Genomic DNA, 22,452 nt, shown 5'->3' on the forward strand with positions numbered 1-22,452 from the left:
TCAGAGTCCTGATATCAGTGTAAAATGTTATGGTTGCAGTCATATAAGACTTACCTAAGAGCATTTCTGTGAGATTTACTTATATAAAAGTAATGTGAAAACCTTACGATGATTTTAAGCCTTGATCACCTGTTTACCTTATCCCTCTAGCAATAGAAGTGGGAGCTTCCAGGTTTCCAGCTTTGTTAGAGTTTAATAAGCTCTCATTCTAGAAATTAAACACATTTAGTTAATGACCTATTAGTTCGGTGCCATCTGTCAGTTCTATGCCTTCCAAAAAATTGTCTTTTTTCATGAGTTTCATGATAGTTGCCTGTTTTCATGAGTTTTAAGGTAATGATTGAAATATTTTGATGCTTAATGGCTTTTTTGATTTTGAAAGGCAGGCTAGAGAAACTTACACTATACTGCAGTAAGACACCTAAAGTCTCAATGCATTATAAGAAAAAAATAACTAACAAATAACTTTTTGAAAATATCCGTGAAGAATCAGTTTTAATAGAAGTTCCTGATTCTTCCCTTGAAGTCATTCACTCTTCTGCCCCACATCCTTACCATGGTTGATTAAATATAGATGAAATGAAGAGAAAGGTAAAATGAAACCAAATGTATGGATGAATAACCTGCTTTGCCTTCTTTCCCATAGCCTTGTGACCCATTGAATAACTGCTCATTTTAAATTTCCTGCACTTTTTGCAAGTTTACATTTACATTCCCAATCACCTATATTTGTCATCATTTCCAAATAATCTTGCATGGGATTGGTATTTTATGTACTTTTTCAGCCAAGACAATTACTCCTAGGTAAATGTGAACTTAGGATGCAGCCTTTGTCTTTTTTCTTATTACTGTAGTTAGTTGATAATGCGTTTAAACCCACCCTGAAATCAAAGGTGGGGTCAAAATGTTTGAGTTAAGCATTCGAAACATTTCTCATCCAAGAAGCTTCTTGGATGAGAAGTGAAACATTTTCTAGGAAAAAAAACAAGCAAGTTCAGTTGGCTTTTGAAAAGCACATTTGGGACAACATTCGATGACATTCACTTGTGATGAAAAGAAAAGGTCAAAAGCTGAGATAAATTTATATTAATACTTTAAGGGTATACCGATTCATTGGCTTGCTGCTCCAGTCTCCTATTGGAGCAGCACAGCTGATGATTTTTATTATCTGTATTAATTAGAAAATACTTCCTAGAATTATTAGGCACTTGGTTATCTGGGAATTGGTGCAATTGTGATTATTCTCCCATGAGCTGTTCAGAGCATCCAGAAGTGGGAGGTGCTTCAGTCTCTTCTGGAAAGGCTGGGCTTAAAACTCTGGGACGCTCCTCCTCCTCCACAGGACACCTCCCCAGCATCCCCCAGTTTTAGCTCAGCCTTCGTGGTAAGAGGTTGTGCACTTCCTGACTGGAACGGTTTTCTGATTCAGCTAGTCAAAATTCAGGTTTGCTCTTGAGTTAAATCGGCTTGAAAAATTTTCCCCAATTAATTTGGCAATTTCAAGGCTTGTGGCTCTATTAGGTCATTCCCCCGATCAGTTTGAGAGCAATTCTTTGTGGCTGGCGGAGCCTGCCATTCCACAGGCAGCCTGGGACGGCCGCTTCAGGCAAGTAGATTATCTAATCACCGATCGTCTTATCTCTGTGATCTTGGCGGAGCGCTCGCAGCCGCGGCTTACTTCTCCATGCCGTTTTGACTGACAGGATCATTTATCTGACAATTTAGAGAGTCAGCAGCAGCGGCTCGTTAAACTGCTCAGGCAATTAACATCGGAGATTCTGCCTTCCCGCCATTTTCAACGGCTGGCTTCAAGTTCGTACCTAAATATCACAGGCGCCATTCCCCACTGGTTTCCCTTCTTGGGGACCGGGGCAGGTACCTTCCCACTCCGCTTCCCTGGCATTATTTCTCTTTTATCTTGCTGGCGTTGGATAAGCAGGCTAGTCCTTAAACAGGATTTTTTCTCTCTCTCTTTTTGCAATTGCTTTTGGATCATTACATTGGAGTGAAACTGCAAGTGCCATTTCAAACAGTGGGATGTTTTTGACAGGAAAGGATCCATCAGGCCCTGTATAGCTGGTTTCCCTTGTTGGAGACCAGGGATCCAGAATATTTCTGGCTTGGAGTGCTTGGGGGTTTCCCTTGTTGGGGACCCTTAGATACAGTTTCCCATATACACAGTTTTACATGTAGATATAGGCACGTATGTGTATGGATACATATATATGTGTGTGTGTGTGTATTGTATATATGTGTATGTGTATATATGTGTGTGTATATAGATATATATAGATAGACTTACACTCCTGGAGAAGCGTTCTACTTTCACCCACAGGGGTAGGCATCACCCCTAAGTACTAATAATATTAATAATAGTAATAATAATTTTTTAAAAAAATTAATGTTAGAGGCATGAGAATCAGTCCTCCACAATGTAAGGTGACGTCTTCCGCTCCAAGACAAATAAGTCCCGAGATAAGTCAGTGGGCCCCCAAAAAGCCTCTAAGGTGGTGGATAAGGATGCCCATAGACGGCACCAAGCCTTGGAAAGGCAGTTGCAGAAACGGGCCAGGGAGGTGGACAAGGTGGCTATGACACAACAATCGGATCAGGGCCCTTGGACTTATTCACCCAGCCCAGACAGGCTATTTCTGGACAGCCTCCCATAGGCATATCTCCTCCAATGAGCACTGCCCGGTGAATCCCAGAGGCAACCTTCACCCCTACAGCCGCCGGTTTAAGACAGGAGGAGGGATTACCTGAGACTATTCCCATCGAAATGAGGCAATGGATGGAGATAGCCATACAAAAGGGCATTGTGGCTGGAGTTCAGCAATCCATCTGGATCAGACACTTTTCGGCTACTTTGGAAGCAGGATCCCTGTCTGCTCGATCCTTTGTGCATATAGGACATCATCAAACTCAGGTATTCCCCAATATCCCTGACATACCAGTCCAGGGTCTTCAGGAGGAGATGGAATTAGATGACCAGGATGTTCCCATGGAGGTGGGGTCGATCCATCAGATGGACTTGGGGTTGTCAGAGGCTGACCCACTAGAACGAGGAATGTTGGATAATGAAGGCCTCATTCCGGACCAACCTACCTTTTCTGGCCTTTTTCGTCCGCACCTCTTTAAATCTTTACTGTTCAAAGCAAAGAACACCGCTAAACTAGGCACATCAAGCCCTCATCCATTGTCAACAGGGTCTCAGGACGAATCCGAGGATCTAATATTCTCACAACCGGCTAATGAGGCAGAAACTATTCCTGTCCCTCGTATGTTTGCTGAATTAGTACAGAATCAATGGGCATCAGCAGCATCCTACCCAGCCCCAACAGGGTACGATAAACGATATTATAATTTGGCACCAGAGTTTTCAAATTTTCTCAAAACGCCGGAGGTGGATGAGCCCATTGTGGCACTGGCCTCTTCTTCAACCTTTCCCAACAAGGCCGAGGAAGCCCTGAGACCAGAAGAAAAGAGAGCAGAGTTGGCACTTCGTAGGGCGCATGTTTCTGATGCCTGGGCCATTAGGGCAGCTACAGCTGCATCCTTTTTTACACGGTCCTCCCTACGATGGCTCTTCCACTTGAGGGATATATTGCCGGCGTCAAATGTCAGAGCCCACCAGGACATTGCTAAGATTATTGCAGCGGCAGAATTCTCCGCCAATGCCACATTTAATGCAGTCAAATTCTCGTCTAGAGCCATAGCATCTCACGTATCAGCACGGAGACTGCTATGGCTCAGACATTGGCAGGCGGATACCAAGCATAAATGCAAGCTGGCATCAGCCTCAATATCGGGGAATAAATTATTTGGCAGTGTCTTGGAGCCCCTGCTTATTGAGAATAGAAACAAGAAAAAAGTGTTTCCCCCTCTTTTTTGGAGGTCTGAAAACAGAACGCCCCAGTCGTTTCGAAGGGGTTCCTTTCGGCCCTACTATCAAGGCCCATTCGTTCCCAGTTCGCAAAGAACATCAGGCTACAGACCCAGTTTTAGACAGGATAGGTCAGAATCTTCTGACAGAGGTCAGCGGGGAGGCCAAAACAGAAGACACCCAGAGGTACCGGAGGCCAATTTTTTCGTCGCCCCAAGGGAGTCCTTGACAGCAGTTCCCATTGGAGGGCGGCTAAAATTGTTTGCTGATCAATGGGACAGATCCATCTCTGATGCATGGGTCAGGGACTCTGTTAGGTTTGGTTTGGCACTAGTTTCAATCCTCCCCTCCGAACTTTTTCATTAGGAGCCCTAGGTCCACGGACCCCATTAAGAGAGTGTTGATGCAGGAGGCTATCAATCATCTTCTGCATATTCGGGCCATTGGAGAGGTCCCATCTGAACAACGGGGTCAAGGCTGTTACTCTCTATTGTTTGTGGTCCCAAAGAGTTCGGGGGGCTGGAGGGCAATTCTGGACCTCAAACGTCTGAACAGATCATTGGTTTATCGAAAATTCAAAATGACTACTCTCCAGTCCATTCTGCTCAGCATCAGAGAGAACGATGTCCTGAGCTTTATAGATCTGACAGAGGCTTATCTACATATACCAATTAGACCTGCTCACTACAAATATCTTAGATTTTGCTATTGTGATCGGCACTACGAATATATCGCCCTACCATTCGGTCTGGCTTCGGCCCCTAGGACTTTTACCAAGGTCCTAGCAGCTTTGGCTGCCTCCCTCAGGATCAAATCTATTCGTTTACAATGTTATCTGGATGATATTTTAATTTTGTCATCTTCCAGACATCAAGCAAATTTGGATACCAAGATTACTCTGGAGACCCTTCAAGGTCACGGCTTTTCCATAAATTGGGATAAAAGCCATTTGATCCCTTCAACTAGGTTAGTTTATTTAGGGGCAGTGGAGGGCAAGGTTTTTCTCTCTCAGGACAGGTTGAATAGTATCCAGTCTTTGGCCAGAGAGATCAGAGCCTTAAAGAGGGTTTCCCTGGCAGTTCTGTCTCAACTGTTAGGGAAACTGATTTCTTGTATTTCCATTGTGCCTTGGGCTCGATTCCATTCTAGAGATCTGCAATGGTTCCTGCTACCTTTCCAGCAATCCAGAAGAGCCACTTCCAATGTCCGGATAAAGGTACTGCACAATGTTCTCCGATCGCTCCGCTGGTGGTCGGAAAACACGATAAACAAGGGGGGCCCTTTCAAGGAACCTTGCAGGGCAACGATCACAACCGTTGCCAGCCTGGTAGGATGGGGAGCTCACTTCCAATCCCACACTGCACAGGGAAGTTGGACTATTTCCGAACAATCACAAAGCATCAACCTGTTGGAGCTGCGAGCAGTTCATCTGGCGTTACGCAGTTTTCTACCCCTTTTCCAATCACGCCACGTTCTGGTCTTGACAGACAATATCACAACCAAGGCCCACGTAAACAGACAGGGGGGTATCCACTCCAAACTTCTGATGCTGGAGATGGCCAGGTTGTTCAAGTGGGCCGAGGCCAATCTGCTTTCGCTCAAGGCAGAGCACATAGCAGGGGCCTTAAACACACAAGCGGACTGGCTCAGCAGGGCCACGATAGATCAGACAGAGTGTCAGACAGAGTAGTCTGTCTTCCAGGAAGCAGTGCGGAGGTTTGGGCAACCGGTGATCGATCTATTTGCCTCTCCCCTCAACGCCCAATTGCCCCGGTATATTTCAAGGTACCCGACTCGGGGTGGAGGCTGTCAACGCCCTGTGATGTCAGTGGCCTCCCGGACTTCTATATGTGTTTCCTCCACTCCCTGTAATACCCAGGTTGATCCAGAAGTTATTGGAGGAACAAGCAGAATTGATATTGGTCACCTCTTACTGGCCCAGGCGAACGTGGTTCGCGGACTTACAGGACCTGTCGAGAGAACAACCTTGGAAAATTCCACCGTCAAGGGTTTCCCTCTCGCAAGGGCCGGTACTTCACCCGGACCCACAATGGCTCAGCCTAGCCATATGGAGGCTGAGCGGACCCGTTTAAAGACCCAACAGATTTCAGAGGATGCCATTGCCACCATACAAGCATCCAGATGGTCCTCAACAAATCGTATATACGAGGCCACGTGGTCCGCTTTCTGTCGCTGGTGCCGGGGGTCTAAGATCGACCCAACCACCCCATCAATAGGACAGTTATTGGACTTTTTACAGGAGGGGTTGACCAAGGGCCTATCTCCAAATACTTTACACAGACAGGTGGCGGCCTTAGCCTCGGTGATATCCTGGGGTGACCTTCGTTCCATAGCGCACCATCCACATGTCTGCAGCTTTCTTAAGAGTGCTGCAAACTTACGACCTCCTGTAATTCACCGCTATCCCACTTGGGAGCTCAATAAGGTGTTAACCGCACTTACAACTGGCCCATTCAAGCCTTTAAGAACCTCTAGTCTCAAATTCCTTACATATAAGGTGGTCTTCTTCTTTGCAATCACATCAGCAAGGAGGATTTCCGAATTGGCAGCATTGTCGATGAGAAAGGACCTGTGCGTGTTTCATGCGGACAGAGTGGTTCTCAGATTGGATCCATCGTTCACCCCTAAAGTAAATTCAGTCTTCCACAGAGCGCAGGAGTTAGTGCCTCCAAATTTTTGTCTGAAACCATCTCATAGACTGGAGCATCAATGGCATCGACTTGACGTTCGAAGGTCGTTAAGCATCTATCTAGACCGCACGGCAGCATTTCAAAAATCTGAGGCTCTATTCCTATCCTTCAACCCATCCACTTTAGGACACAAGGTGTCATCGACGACCATTGGTAGATGGTTGAGAGCCACCATAACTAAAACTTACGAATGCCAGTCCATCTCAGCTCCTAAGGGCATTACAGCCCACTCAACAAGGAGTGCGGCAACATCAGCAGCATGGGCCACACAGGCTTCCATAGACAAAATTTGCAGAGCGGCAACTTGGGCTTCACCATCGCCCTTTGTCAGAAATTATAAAATTGATGTCTATGCCTCAGCGGACGCTTCATTTGGCAGAAGAGTCCTGCAGAGGTTCCACAGAGTTTAGGAGTGGATTTCAATCCAGACGGAGTCCCTCCCTAAGGACAGGCCAAGCTTTGGTATGTCCCACTTCTGGATGCTCTGAACAGCTCATGGGAGAAAGGGCGTTGGTACTTACCTGATACGCCCGTTCTCTGTAAGCTGTGAAGAGCATCCAGCCCCACCCATTTCTTTCCATCTGGTGGGGTTCCGTTCCGGTCAGGGATCTAGATTAGGTGATGAGTTCTGGACTTTGGCACTCAGTCTTTGCAAAACTGGGAGACGCTGGGGAGGTGTCCCGTGGAGGAGGAGGAGCGTCCCGGAGTTTTAAGCCCAGCCTTTCCAGAAGAGACTGAAGCACCTCCCACTTCTGGATGCTCTTCACAGCTCACAGAGAATGGGCGTATCAGGTAAGTACCAATGCCCTTTTTAGAAATGCAGGAGAAACTCTTAATGTAATGAGAAATTTAGAGATCATCACATGTAGATTTTATGATAGATTTGAGAATCAAGAAGGGAAATTAAATGACACATAGATTTAGAGTAATTTTGACCAGAATTCCTGATTAGATTAAGTCTGATGCATTAGCAAGATGTTGGACATGGAAGGGAGTGGTTTGCATATAACCTGCCTTATACCATTTTTTAATTGTTCCTATAATTTTATACTTTTGGCTGAGAGTAAGTAGATAGTTCAAGTCCCAAAGGGGCTTTTTTAAAAGGCAACTGGACTTGTTTTTCCTTGAAGACATTTCACTTCTCATCCAAGAAGCTTCTTAATTCCATAGATATTCAGATGGTTCATGATCACCTAAAAACTCCATATCTAAGTCAGAATCTGATCCCTGATTTCAAGTTCTAGCCTAATACTTTCATTGCTATACCCTGTTATTGTTGATTATATTTTTACAACAGCATGTAAAATCATCCTGTTATGAGCATCATGTGTGAATTATCAAAATAAGCATGTTTATAAAAAAAATGTAAGAATGCATACGTATAAATGCATGAGGTATCAGTGTAAGAATTCAATGTTCAAGTGCTGTAGATGTATGTGAGAAGACAGACTCTGTATAGAAAGGACATCTGCAACTTTTTTGGCATAATTTTCCATTCGTAGACACCAAAGATATACTACAAAATTAATATGTACACAATGTTCCTATTATTATACCTAACAAATATTTATCTTTGTATTGCTGTGCAGGTACGCAGACATAAGATTTAAGCAGTACTTTAAAACAAAACCTGTGGTGACTTCCCTTCAAATGTCCAAGTGAGGTTGAAGTCCAAAGAGTCTTCGGGTTCTCAAGATTCTACTCGTTATTTTCCCTGGTGCAAAGCACCTGCCACCCTCTCCTCCTGCAGTGCTGAGTGGTCAGACATCATGCAACAGGGCTAGGAAAGAAAAGTACACCTTCCACAAAGCCAAAAAATTCAACAAAGCCCCTGAACTTGGCTGCCGCATGTTGGTTTCAGAAGGTGATGTTATGACATGGCTGCTGGCAAGAGTTTCTGGGGCATATGCAGGAAAAATTCCAGGGCTTTTGGGCTTAATATGTGGGTGGCCAATAGGGGAGAAGATTTGCTTAGAGATTTGTATAGCCTTGAAGGTTATTGCTGGATGACACTTTTGTTCTTTGGCCAGAAGAAAGAAAACTAACAAGAGTTTTGTTTTTGTTTTTCAAGAACATGGGATTGTGATCTTTTGGTTTGTGAGAATGGAAGAGAAACAATAGCTTCTCTTTACAACACTGTAAGAATCCATTTTGAGATCTGCTTCACTCTCTACATGTATGGGTAGAGAGAAAATCCATGATTTAAAAGATTAAGACCCTGAAGGTGGAATAAATATTCCCACACGCATCAGTTTTAAAATATGAAACATTTAGACTCAGGGAAAGTCCCAGTCCTTAAAAGAGCTATTACAGTTTTGATCAAGCTTTGAGCTGATGGCCTCCCTGAACTATTAACTGGCAACAGAGAGCTCTGTGCTGAAAATTGTATTAGACGTTGTGGGCAATTTCAACACCTATATTCTGAAAGTCAAACAGTATAGGCAACCTCAGATTATGTGTGCATGTAATTCACACGGTGCCACTTTGAAGAGAGCAGATATTACTACCTAAAACCTAATTTGATGAAAGCACAAAAGACAGAGTATTTTTTTGTAAAGAATAGATATACCAAGTTTATGCAATACTCTGTTATTGTAATGGCCACATGTGAACTCATCTCTCCCCACCACAAAATTGCATCCTGTCCCAAATGGTACAAATATGATTGCATTTCCATTAATGTGTTGATTTGCCCATAGAGTCTTTTGTAATATTACATTGTGCCATTCAGTATTTTGAGAAGGTGAATTCCATGAAACTAAACATTTTAATAACACAAATCTATATAAGTAGGAAAGTGTAATTCATGTCGATGTAGCACAGGAAAAAGAAAGCACGTCAATAAAACCTGTTAATGGGGTTTTTACCCAAGTTTACTCCCTGCTTACCAATTTAGTACAGCTTTTTTCCACCTGGACACATCCAGCAGATTCAGATAGTAGCTCCAAAATTACCAGCCTTCCTCTGGCTAAGAATTCTGGAATTTGAAGACTTGTTTTATCTAAAGACGGCCAAATTGAAGCTATTTCAGTCATACAGCCTTATGACTGCATAAACTATGATATAGACAGTCTGGTCTCCTTCAGCTAATCCTTTTATTTTCCAACTTTACCTTGTATATAAATAAATAAATATACCCTTTATACCCAGATTGTGGAACAGGAAACTAGAACCAACCTGAAGATCTTTTATGAGTTGCAAAGAGCACTCACTGTTACGGTGCTTTATCTTCAAGATCATTTGAGTTCCTCTGATTAAAGGGCCACATTTATACATACCCCCTATGGGTTCTCCAGTCAGAAGTAGATTGGCATTTCTGCATTGCCCTATGACTGGATAAAACTGAAGTGTGAAGGCATAATGGGAATAAAACTTGGTATCAGTCCTTGGGTCTCTATCTGAGGCACTGTAATCAATATAAAACATGTCATTTTACACTCCAAATTTTCAGATGGGTTTTTAGTTTACTCAGCAAGCAATTACTAGAATTAAAAACAGATGACCTCTCAGTTCCTATAATGTCTCTTCAGCTTAGTTATGAACTTAAATGATCGAATGTTCACTGAATTTGTACTTTGGAGCAAAGATAGAAACAATAAGCCTCCTGCAGGCTTGTAATTGCAATGCTATTATAATTAATTTCCTAGAATCTGATTTCCTGTAGTTTCCTCATAGTAGGATAGCTGGTGCAGAATTGCTATCAAGAGAGGGCATTTAGTATCCTTAAGAAAGGGGACAGTCAAGCCAGTATTTGCCAGATGCTTTACATTTACTCCCACAAGCTGCAGCCCATGTTCCTGGTGGTAAGATATGGAATTGTAGTCCAAAATATCCAGTCAAAATAAGGCTGCCTTAGACATTTATGTGCTTGGATAGTATTTACTTCCTTTCTCCTTTATAGAATTGTTTTGCTTTTTTAAAATTTCTGTTATCCTTTGAACACTTGGATAAAAACAGTTGTATGTTTACATTCTCTGCTTTCCTGATCTAACCATTAACCCTGATTCATTATGTATCTCTATACATTTTCAGCCTTGCTGTATTGCCTTTCTTTTTCCCCCAAAACATTCCATTCAATCACTATCTTGGTCTTACCCCTTTTCTCAACCCATTCACCCTTCATGTGCATTGTGAGAGCAAGATATTTGATCCTCATTCATTCTTTATGACTAAGCCATTGTCACGTCTTTATTTTTTTGTGCAGTCCACATTCAATGAGCATCCTCTCATTCCATATTCTATCTCTGTTTGACTCCACATATATTTTAAGCACCCCATTCCTGGTGCATTCAAGTCACTTTTATATTTCTCTTGACATACCCAACTCTGACATCTGTGTGACAAATTGAGCAGGATACAACCAATCTCTCTTTGCTTCTTTTGACAAGCATCCATTCTTCACCACAGACCATACTCACTATCTTTTCATCACATTTGTACATCTTAACAATTATTTTTCCAGTTTTGCATCTGTAGTGAATCTAGCAAGACCTGTTCACCTACCTGTGGAGTTTTAGCTGTGTAACTGTAACACATAACTTGCAGTCATTCAGTCCATTTTCATTATCAAGAACAACTACCTTGGTCTTTATTGCATTAATGTTCAGATAACTGCCAGCCAAATGGATACTAAAAAGCAGGACAGCCTTTTAATTATAGGGTATCCCTAAACGTTATGAACATGTCCTCTAAATTGAGTTAAGGATATGAAACTGAAGTAGTTCTTTGATGTTTCCTATTTATAAATGTAGCTATTTATTGTTATTTGGTAAATAATACTTACAGAACTGATCTTGTGAAAATTGGCCAAACCCTGTTTTATGATAGGACCACACTAAACCTCACTATGAATCTAACCAGCATGATTTGAAATCCTTCAAGTGAATTTGACTTCAACTCCCAATAGCCAGTATAGACAATGCATTATGGGAGATTTATACAGAGACAGGTATAATTTGTGAATGTAAATACAGGTGAAGAAAAAAATGTATAAGATCTTGTTCATGGTCACTTCTTATGACAATCATTATTTATGAACAAAATGCATGAACTTCTGACTTCTCAATACTTCTGATCTCATATGCTATAATGGGACTGACATCTGTTTATATATAATCCTTCCAAATAATGGGGATGTTGATGGATAAAATGGATTAATTGGATGGATATAATGAGCAGGATCAGCAGAGTACAGCTGTGGAGAAAGGATTGAGAATGGCATAAATCGTCTTACTTGTGCAGAAAATAAAACACATGACTTCATTTTTATGCTTCTACCCCTCCTACTTCCCGTTCCTTCTTCCCTTTCTTAATTCACGATAGGACCTCCTTGGTCAGTTTTTTGCAGGACTTTTTCTTTAAAGATGCCCTGCTTGCTTTGCCTGTTCTTACCAATGCCTTCTGACCCTCTCATTAAAAAGTCTGCTTTTCCCAATTGTCCTTTCCTCCATCTCTCTTACAAGCAAGATGCTGACTTCTGAATAAACCTCCAAAACCACAACATGCCAGTCAGGAGACACAAGAAGACATTAGAACTTTCAGACCCAGAAAGTTCCTACTGAGGATTTCCCCAGGGCAAAAAGACATGATTCTTCAGCCATAGCTAAATTTCCTTCACCTCTGATGCAGCAAAAAGATAAGCCTTCTTTCTAGGGAAAAGTATTCTGATAGGCCTCCAGAGGGCATCAAAGAGTAATGAATTCATCCTTTCTTTTGAACCAGTAGCTGCAAAGGGCTGCTTGTGAACCATTTCCTTTCTTCCTCCCAGTAGCAGCTTTTCTAACCTAGACATCTTTTATGACATTGTAATTCCATGTTTTTTTTTAAAGGGGCAGAATGTCATTGTCAGCAGCCTTACTCACTGATGATTATGAATGACCCCCGATAGGTTGGACAATGGGGTACAGTGGAGCTAGAAAAGGGAGTTAAATGCTAGGGAAAGGGCTTCTTCATGTGGTGTGTATGGAGGGGGAAAGATTAGCCTCAGACTGGAAAGTTCAAGAAGCATGTAGTGTGTTGAAGTTAGATGTTGCATCTGAGTGAAGAACCTGTAATCATCTACACCGTGCCTATCCTTGATTCATTGGGAGGGCAGGAAAAATTCATAAGTCGTGCTATTTTTTGCCTTTCAAAATTATTAGTCTGGGTGATAAGCTTTACTTATCCTCCATAGTTAGAAGCCGTCTGGGTGCAGGGACCTCTGTGGAGGAAATTCTTCGAAGGGATAGTACAAAAAATATTAAAAGCCAACTTTGCCCCCAAACAATCTAAGAATGGCTCACAATTGTCCTGATTACAGTCTTTGTAGGAATGGCCAGCCCAATCTCTGTTCCCTCCATCCAAGAAGGGAGCACAGAAATTGCATCTTGACCAGCAGCATCTCTTCACTCTCTGCTTCTAGCTTTTACTATGCAGTCTTTGTTCTTTAGGAAGAAAAAAGTAGATGAAAAGTCTACATGCATTATGCTGCTTTTACAAGCAAGGGAGGTGGTGGAAGTGGAGCCCCATGGAACTGGTTCAACGGTGGGCAGTTTGCCCATTTAACCCTGACTGCAAAATGGAAATATTTTTATTTGAATTTCTAGGTAATGAATCTGCCCTTTTTCAGAAATAATATTGTAAAAATTGGAGCCAGAATGTGGATTGTTGCAGCAGCATAAACAGTACCAAAGCCCCATGGAGCAGTGTCATAAGTTATATAATTCCCCATCTTCTGAGCAAGTAGGAGGCTTAAGCTGTCTTTGACACCTCCACCCATCAGACCAAGATGGAACCTGCTGTCAGGATCTATCTTGCACTCTTTGTATAGCCTGTTAAGAAAAAGCAATACTTTCAAATCAAGGACTAGCATTCTTCCAAGCTAGTGCATTCTGGATATTCGTGTGGAAGCTAAAATGGTTTTTAAACACTGAGTTGCTCAGAGCATTTGTGGCAAGCTAATCTTCACAAGATCATATAATGTGCATGCTGTCCACTAGGGAGAATAAAAGGGATAACATAATAGGAAGTTTTAGGAAATAAGTGAACTTATACAGCAAGGATATTTCAACCTTCCTCTTTACTTCACAGGAATTCACAATCGTACTGCATTGTCAGGTTCTCAGTGTTGACACATTAATATGCAGTCTCTTTATGTGATGTCATAGTGAGGTGAAAGCTTCCGAGGGAATTTCGATCTACCTAAAAACAGTAAAACACATTCCCCCCCTCAAGATTAAAGTATATGGATATGTCAGTATGAAATAGACATCTCTGTAGATACCGTAATTGTGCTCTTAATCACAGCATACCAGCAAACTATTAAAAAGGCATGAAGACAGACAGTCATTGGCCTTATCTCAGAGGCATCACAAACATCCCAACACGCCATATTGATGTGTGTTGATGTATATCTCTACTCGTCCTCATATAGTCAGAATCAAGCAATTTATGAAGTTTTACAGCTTGATTTTTGTACCATGAAAAGTTGATTTCATGGCCTTAATAGTTATCTGAACACAAACAAGATTGCAGTGTGGGTGACATTGTGTATGTGGTGTTGTGTACTTGAAAGAGAAATCTAATTGCATAGTTGTGTGATGTAGTTACTGTTTGAAATATGACTGCTTTGAAGCTTTAGGGCTTTTCAGAACCATTGCTTTCTGTGGTGCTTGTTTGTCTCGAGAGCAAAACAGTTGAGCAAACTGAGGTAACAGGGTAAAAGCCAACAAAGGTATATTTAATATGGGTGGAGCTTTCCCAGTTCATGCACAGCCACCAAGCAATGAACTGGTTAGGCTGAACTTTCAAGGATTACTCTACATCTCTTAGTTGGTTACCTCACAGTGACTTGCTATGTTTTTTTAAAATGTGCAGATGCCAGCATACCTCTCTTGGTATGTGGCACCACTAATTTTCTTATTAGCAATTTTCATGTACTCCGTTCCATGTACATAAACAATACAAGATTTTTCTGTATTATGATAGTTGCTGACAATACTGAATGAACTGTGTGTTCCTACAGGTACACGTCAAATCGGTGGAATTTGTTTCTTGAATGACAAAAAGGAACCTTTTAAACACCAAATGTCTCTTTTTATCTATAAAGCTAATGTTAAAAATAAAACTGGAGGGAAGATGTTTTGTTTCTGAGTAATCAACTATTCATATTATGCAGCTTATTGTCCTTTGTTAGTTCATTTGTTTAAATCAGTTGCTGAATTAGGCTGGGAGCTGTAGGCTTCAGCAGCAACGAAAGGATTCCAGATTCTCTATCCTTGCTGTCTTCTACCCCAATACTTATTCTGCACAAGTATTATTATTTCTTGTCATGTTTAACTGGCTTGATTTGGAAGGGGTAGAAAGAAGTAACAGCTACTAACCTAATACCAGGGATACAATCATACTATGTGTCTGGGCCAATGTTCAAGACAGATCCCTGTTTCTCAAGAGAATTTCCAGTATCATTCACCTGCTCAAGGTCATTTCTGTCAGTCAATTGCTCTTTCAAAGCAGTCAGAAAATAAGTCAATGGATCCATACTGTATAGTGCTCCATAGCACAGAGACATTCTCATTCCAAAGGCACTAATGATCAAGACGACACAGCCAACTATCTCTGTCATGTTAGTTTTTGAACGACTGCCAAAATGCATACCATGAGGTATGACTGCTGCAGCAACTCTTATCTTACATTGATGGATTGCAGTATCTGACTGGCAAAGCAAAGAGGGCCCGAGTTGTCTGCTATAGCAAAGAAAACACTGTAGATCCTGTGAGGTGTACCTCTCTCATTTGAAGTAGCTTGGAACAAGGAATCTTGAACATCAGGAGGACAAGATGAAGCACTCCAATCTTTTTTTTTTTTTTAATATCCATTGAAATTAACCACAAATAGCTTTCTAAAAGACCATTTGTTTAAAAACTCTTTTAATATAAAATGTATGCATTGTCTCCTCTAAAGATTTAATCTCAGAATAAGATACCTTGATGAAAAGATTTCAGAAATATGCAGATGGAGGGAATGGTAAATGTTAATGGCATTATCACTTGTAAAAGACTATACTATGTAATTTCAAGGAAATAAGCCCCTTTAAGAACAGGGGAATTTACCACCTCATAAACACATGGAAGACTGATGTTAAGCTTCAATCCTATACAAACCAACCTGGAAGTAAATCTTATTGAACTTCCTGGCAGTTTCTTCCAAGTAAACCTGCATAATGACTGCATCAATGTTTGCAAATAATTCGGGGGAAGTCTAGCATCATGCACCTTCTCTATTTTAAAGACTAATCATCAAGTCTCCACAGCCTTTAAATGTTGTTAAAAGGAACAGGCACAATGGGTTAGGTGGCAAAGTGAATTTTACAAAACTAGAATTAGCACCGATCTCTGTTGCAAAACATCTTTATTGTACCAAGAAAAAGAAAACCCTTTATAAACAAGAGTGTTGAAATATACAGATTAAGTTACTAGTCTTATTAACAAAATAAAGCTCTATCTATATGTACAGACTTTTTAAAACAAAACAAAAATAAAGCAGCAGCCAGTTGCTAGAGCGCAGTGGAAAGGGATAAGATTATGAAAAACTGAAGGAATGGGAAACAATATAGATCAAAGCCATTCATCTATCTTGATGCTCTCCAGATGTTAAGACTATAACTCCATGATGCTTGCCCAAAATGCCCATTAAGATGTTGGAAGTGATGGGAGTTGTAATCTAACAGATCTAGAGGTCACTGGGATAAAAAAAAAAAAAAAGCAGGTGTAACACATTCTCATGTTGCATATTACACATGAACTAAGTAATCCACTTCCTCTCAGAAGATATAATTGCATTTTCCTCTTTTCAAAGTTAGAATAAAGGAAAATAAATTGGACAGGTGCAGGTAGTTTTGACTTATTTAAGCTAGTTAGGGACATAAGTCATACATAATGTGACAAAATGATAAAAGCTGTCATAAAAGAATGCCAGACAAGTTTTGTTTCTCATAAACAAAAATAGAACTCCAGATTCTATCCAGATACACCTCAGGTGCGGTGTCTTTCAGCGACACTAAACTGTGATGACACTACATAGACTAAGATCAAATTTCAAAGTGACAACTGTTCTATTGCAAGAAAAAAATCATGGTTAGCATGAAACTTCTGTCAACTTCAGATTTGTATTATGTTTTGGCAGACATGTGAAGGACCACACTCCTAAAGATGGTGAGGTCAAATTCAGGGGTTTGTAAGGAATGAAATGGGTGCATAAATCCTCTGTAAAATGTTAAGGTATGTACCTCATTCTTAATCCCAGTTATCAATAATGCAAAAAAGTGGTATTTTGCCATATCTACTTGTACTAGAGTACAAAAAAGATGCTAGTGGGTTTTTTTTCTAATATTAGACTAAGGGTGAATCCAAATAGTGTGTATGGTATTCTCAATCCTTACTTTTCTGCCATAAATGATAAATGGGCTTGTCATTTACAATCTCTGCCTTCGCACATAGTATTATGCTTCATCTTGCAATGGGCATGACACAATGATGTGGGCAATGTTAAATTTCTTCCATGATCTCATATCTGGTCTCAAATTATGGAGATCAGTGTGTTATACAACTTGGTCACCCTAACATAAAAAGGAGACCTTGTCAAAAAATGAAGAATAACATGTTTACTTTAAGAACTCCCAATTTAGTTTCTCAGTGATGTTACAATTTCTGAAAATTAGTAAATAAGATTCCATGCTGAGATTTAAATCCAATGGAAGTGTACAAAAATATTTAAAGGACTATCTAAAAGGGACAAGGGCAAAAAATGTATGCAAATGTACATAATTCAAACATCGGAGACATAACTGTGTATGTGTATATCATGACCCTGTACATCCTCTGTGCCTCTCTCATCACTGTTCTTTCCATGTGCTGAAGTAGTCACTGGTGTATCATTAACCAAGAACACTTAGCTAATTTAAACCAGGGCAAGACTGCTGCTTTCACTAATGCCACTAAAGGATAAAGAGTAAGAAGAAGATGAAAGAAGCCACTCAAATACATTATACACTCAATTTGGATGATTTGAGCATGATAAGCAAACAAGTACTTATACTGAAAACTATGAGTGTTGAATTCAATGTAAGGAAAACATGAATTTACAAATATACTGAAGCCTACCAGAGGCTCAATAAACCAGAATGATGAAAGTGGACAAACCCCTTGGAAGTTGCTGAATTATAACATCTTCTTCCTCATGAACTGTAACTCAGAACAACTAGAATAACACAGGTTCCCTATCGTGTATTACAGCATCATTAGACTAATTCAATAAAAGTATCCATTTAAAAGAATTCCTACTCCTTCACAGAAGATGCTTCAGAACAGTTTTTCCAAGACGGTGCCTTTCACATGGTGCCTATATGTTGGATTATAATTCCCATTATGCACTTTTGGTGTTCTACTGGGTGGGCATGAAAGAGCTATTACCCTTGTAGGAAAACAATTTTGGAAAGATTGCCTCAGAAACTTCACATTTTATCCCTTAAACATCAAGTCAGCTTTCTATTGTTGCAGGGCGTCCTCTTCTCCTTGTGTACTGAGCGTTGGCAAGCAAACAAGGGTAGGAGGGAAACAGGCCATGGCTTAATTTATAAGTTGGGCCAAGGCTGCCAAGGGTAGAGGGCCCTTCGAGACCTCAGTTGCTATTCATTCAACTCCAGAGCTAAAAATGGCTCCATGGGAATTTATTGGCAGGCCCAGTGGGAATTGAACAAAACAAACACAGGACAAAGTGAAGCTGGAGTGGAGGAAAAGGCAGAACTAGTTGAAATCCGGAATGAAGGGGGAAATAAGTGTTCCACCCAGATGTTTCATTTCAGGAAAGTGAAAAGGCTCCCCAAATGTTGGTTGAGTGGTACTGATTGAGTGGCTAGTAAAAGCCGATGCAGCTGGCCAGGTTGTAAACAGGTGAGGTCTCTGTTTGGCTATTGGTAAAGTAAGCTTTTATACCAGCTTTATGGAGAAAGGAGAAAAAAGAGGAAATGAACGAAAGACATATTACCCAGCCACAGAGCATTTGCCCCTAACTCCAACACAACTGAACACCACACAAAAGATAGACACAGTTGCGATTGAAATGAGGAAGCTTTTTCTAGTAAAATTTTCATTTCTGAGAATATAACACGTAATATGGCGCTGCTAAGAAGATGGGTTCAACGATTATAGATTCTGAAATATGCTGCTCGATATTTCAATTCTCATTCTTCATCCCTTAATGACTCCATAATAACTTTGTTCCCTTAACTTCAGTGAAGATTTGTGATATCCTTAGCAGGAATTCTGACTTTAGTAGGAAAAAATACCAGATTTGTTACAAGATTCATAGTCAACTCATATTCAATTTCCTTGGGGTAAATTCAGCAGGTCAAAGACAAAATTCCTCCCTTTCCACAGAAGATAAATGGATGGGAAATAAACTCTACCAATATCACAGATGGTGGCATAAAGAATTGTTCCTCTGCTCCATGTCTGTTTCCGCTTTTTTTAAGCTCCCCCCTCCTTGTTTCTTCCAATGCCATTAATTGTTCCAAGTTAGAAAGAGGACAATGGCTTGTCCATATTTTCTATACTTGCTTCTTGTGACATTAGTCCGTGAGAACCACTAGCTCGCCATCACTCTTCTCTTCGCCCTCAGAATCCTCATCTTCACTGTAGTGGTACATCTCCCCATCAGGCATTGAATGACTGTCCTCTGCCCCATCCCCTTCTTCTGGCTTCAGACTACATGTGTTTACTATGACTGGCATGTTTGGTTCCATGTTATGGGACAAGTAGTGATCCATCAGTGGTGGAGCTAGATGAATCCCAACTGATCGCTGGTACACGAGATCCGAAGAGGAAGGTAGCATCTGGCTGCTTTGGGGCCTAGGAAAGACATTATAATATATCACAAAAATTATGCCATCTTACATTCTGTTCCTCCCCCACCTCCAACTCTGCATTCATAACATTATTACTGCACTTCCCAACATGGAAACAGATAAGCAAGAATAAAGAAGTTGTGATCTTTTACTGTGAAGCTGTGATCTATTGGTCATGAACTGAGGCTACTTGCAACTGCAGTTCAGTAGTGTCTTATGGGTTATCAGTTCCTTACTCCTAAGAAACAACAATGCACTGGTCAAGTGTTTGTACAATACCGGTCTCCCTGGAATGAGATCAGATCAACTGTCTTCCAGGAACCTTCTACAAGCAAACATTGCTGGACCTTTCCTACCTTCTTCATATAAGCTTTCAGAGCTGCCTGATTTCACCTAAGTGCTAATCATGTTTTTATATGATCCAGCAAAATATTTAATTGTGTCTTTGATCCTTTCAGTCGGCAAGGCTACAAGACACACAAAGACCATAAACTGGGTTAGCTCTTCGTAAGGTCAGGGCAAATAAGCCCAGGAAGACTGTGCAGGTTACAATTAATGATGAATCAGGAACCTGAACCTTTTAAAACTATTGCTGCCTTGCAAAAGATAGTCGGTGCGGTTCCCTTGAAAGAGGTGAATTTCAGACATAGGAACCTGCTGGCTCAGAAAGCTGTGCTCAGGAGGAACAGGGAAAAGGGGCAGGAAGCCTCACGCAATCAGGTAGCCCTGCCTGGCGTCCTGGCGCCGATTCCTCATCAGTGCCTTGTACTCGCCAACACGAAGCCGCTTCCCTTCCACAATGCAGGTGCGTTTGGGGCGGGGCTTGTACTTGTAATTGGGATACTTCTCTAAATGCTGGCGACTCAGCCGTGCTTGCTCTTCATAATAAGGCTGCTTCTCCTGGTTGGACATGGATTTCCATCGGGATCCTATAAAAACAGAGAGCAATGAAAGGATGATTTCATTTACCTTTTTCATTCTTCCTCTACTGTATGGTTCTTCTCAGTCTTATGATACGCCAGAATACTGCTTCCTAACAAATGGACTTAGAAGAAGGAAGAACAGGGACATACAAAAGTTGACCACTTTTCACTTTTAAGGTGAAAAACACCTCCATGTCTATAATAATTCCCCCCCAATAGCCAATGCGAAACAAATAGGGCATCTTTAATAACAGAGTTTGAGACATAAAACAGGGATGGGCAACCTTTAGATAACCAGAAACCAAACAACAACAGCAATAACTTCTTGTTCTTTAAATGGCAGTGAGCGGATGAAGCAAATTGGCTACAAACATTACCAAGGCTTTCTAAGTTTTCAAAGGTTGGGGAATTATTTCCCCCCTTTGTTTCTGAAATGCATTCAGCCTACTCTGAGACATGTACACTTTTTTCTTTTGGTTTTGCTAATTTTTGTAATCAGAGGGTCCTGGAGGTTGGTGTTATAAGCAACAGCTCAGTCCCTTTGAAAGATAAATTATATGAAGAGTTAATGTAAACTGCTTCTTTAATCAGATACAGTTCTAAAGGTTATCACACAGCTCTGCATTTATCTTTTATTACCATTCAGGCAAAAAGAACTTTTTCTACAGACTGCTTTATGTCTAAGAAACATAGGGGAATTCTACACGAGCAAGCCAAGTACTGAAGATTATCTGGACGATCATATCACAAAGGAACTAGGAGCTCAAGAAAACATCTGTATCGCCTATCTAGAAATGTAAACTGAGATATTAAGCAAGCCATACAATGTAGTTTTAATGGATGTTCTGGGTCTTGAGGATTACAAGGTACAAGATACATGTAGCCTGCAAATTACAACTACAATTGAGCCCAACGTTTCTGTTGCTAAGCAAGATAGTTTTTAAGTGAATTTTGCCTCATTTTATTACCTTTCTTGCCAAAGCTGTTAACGGAATCATTGCAGTTGTTCAGTTAGTAATACAGTTGTTCAATGAATCTGGCCTCCCCATTGACTTTGCTTGTCAGAAGGTTATAAAAGGTGATCACATGATCCCTGGACACTGCAACCATCATGATTACATGCCAGTTGCCAAGCATCTTAATTTTGATCACATGACCACAGGGAGTTGCAGCAGTCATAAATGTGAAAAACAGTTGTAAATTACTTTTTTCGGTGCTGTTGCAACATCAGATGGTCACTACCTGTATGCGATCCTCAGTTTGGCAAAAACTAGACTGGGATTACTCAGTTTCAAAATGAAAACAAATCTCAAAACAAAATGCCGATTTCCTTTCTTTCTCAGAAGGCAGAATAATTTTCTCACAAAGTGTAATTCATGGAAATGGAGGCTAGGGTCACAGATTTATCCAGATGAGTCCTGTTTATTTAGGAATAAAAATTTTGATTTTTAGATTTGTGAACCACTTCACTATGAAGATCTAGGTGGTGTGCAAAATTAACACCAAAACCAAACCAAAAATAATGCAGTAAAAAATAAACTGTAAAGAAGAATGAAAAATAATGGCATGAATTTTCCTCTAGCTCAATGTTGGCTACTTTGTGTGGATTTCAACTCCCAGAATTCCTCAGCCAGCATGAAGCATGGTGTTGAACTCCACACATCTTAAAGTTGCCAAGTTTTGAAAAACACTGCTCTAGATGCTTGATTACCAATGGCCTTCTAGAAAAGCCAAATTCTAACTATCTCCAAAAGGCCCTAAGAGAGGAAGGAATTCTTGCTTAGCCCCTGAAGCACAGGTATATTAACCTGTGTACATAATTATTTAATCAGCATTTAACTGTACACCAACATAAAGGCCTTGTTATTACCGTATTTGCCGGCGTATAAGACGACTTTTTTGCCCTGAAAAAGATGCCTCCAATTGGGGGTCGTCTTATATGCCGGGTCGTCTTATACGCCGGCAAATAGTAATTGGGAAGCACTGCGGCTGCCCGCGGCTGAGGCACTTTGCGCACCGTGGAAACGAATCCCGTGAAGCCGAAAGGAGCAGCCA

The 22,452-nt window shown here is 40.9% G+C and overlaps 2 protein-coding genes across 6 annotated transcripts in view; one reads left to right on the forward strand and one right to left on the reverse strand.

The window, feature by feature from the left end:
* The window catches only part of ETNK2 (ethanolamine kinase 2), a 31,227-nt gene extending 21,758 nt beyond the window's left edge, over positions 1–9,469 (forward strand). The window contains exon 8 of the mRNA XM_026676900.2: positions 8,184–9,469. Within this exon, the coding sequence (XP_026532685.2) occupies positions 8,184–8,256 (73 nt within the window). The 3' untranslated portion in view covers positions 8,257–9,469. The remainder of the gene's footprint in view (positions 1–8,183) is intronic.
* A 6,493-nt stretch (positions 9,470–15,962) lies between these two features.
* SOX13 (SRY-box transcription factor 13) overlaps positions 15,963–22,452 on the reverse strand; it is a 65,107-nt gene continuing 58,617 nt past the window's right edge. For 3 of the 5 annotated variants that reach the window (XM_026676854.2, XM_026676852.2, XM_087959728.1), the window contains exons 13-14: positions 20,187–20,403; positions 15,963–19,478 (exon numbers count right to left, since the gene is read on the reverse strand). In XM_026676854.2, the coding sequence (XP_026532639.1) occupies positions 19,199–19,478; positions 20,187–20,403 (497 nt within the window). In that variant the 3' untranslated portion in view covers positions 15,963–19,198. The remainder of the gene's footprint in view (positions 19,479–20,186; positions 20,404–22,452) is intronic. The other 2 variants (XM_087959729.1, XM_026676855.2) reach the window with 1 other exon arrangement.

The sequence above is a fragment of the Notechis scutatus genome, chromosome 3 (assembly GCF_049901735.1).
Source record: "Notechis scutatus isolate UNSWTSFEM ecotype Mainland chromosome 3, rNotScu1.2, whole genome shotgun sequence".
Taxonomy (NCBI): domain Eukaryota; kingdom Metazoa; phylum Chordata; class Lepidosauria; order Squamata; family Elapidae; genus Notechis; species Notechis scutatus.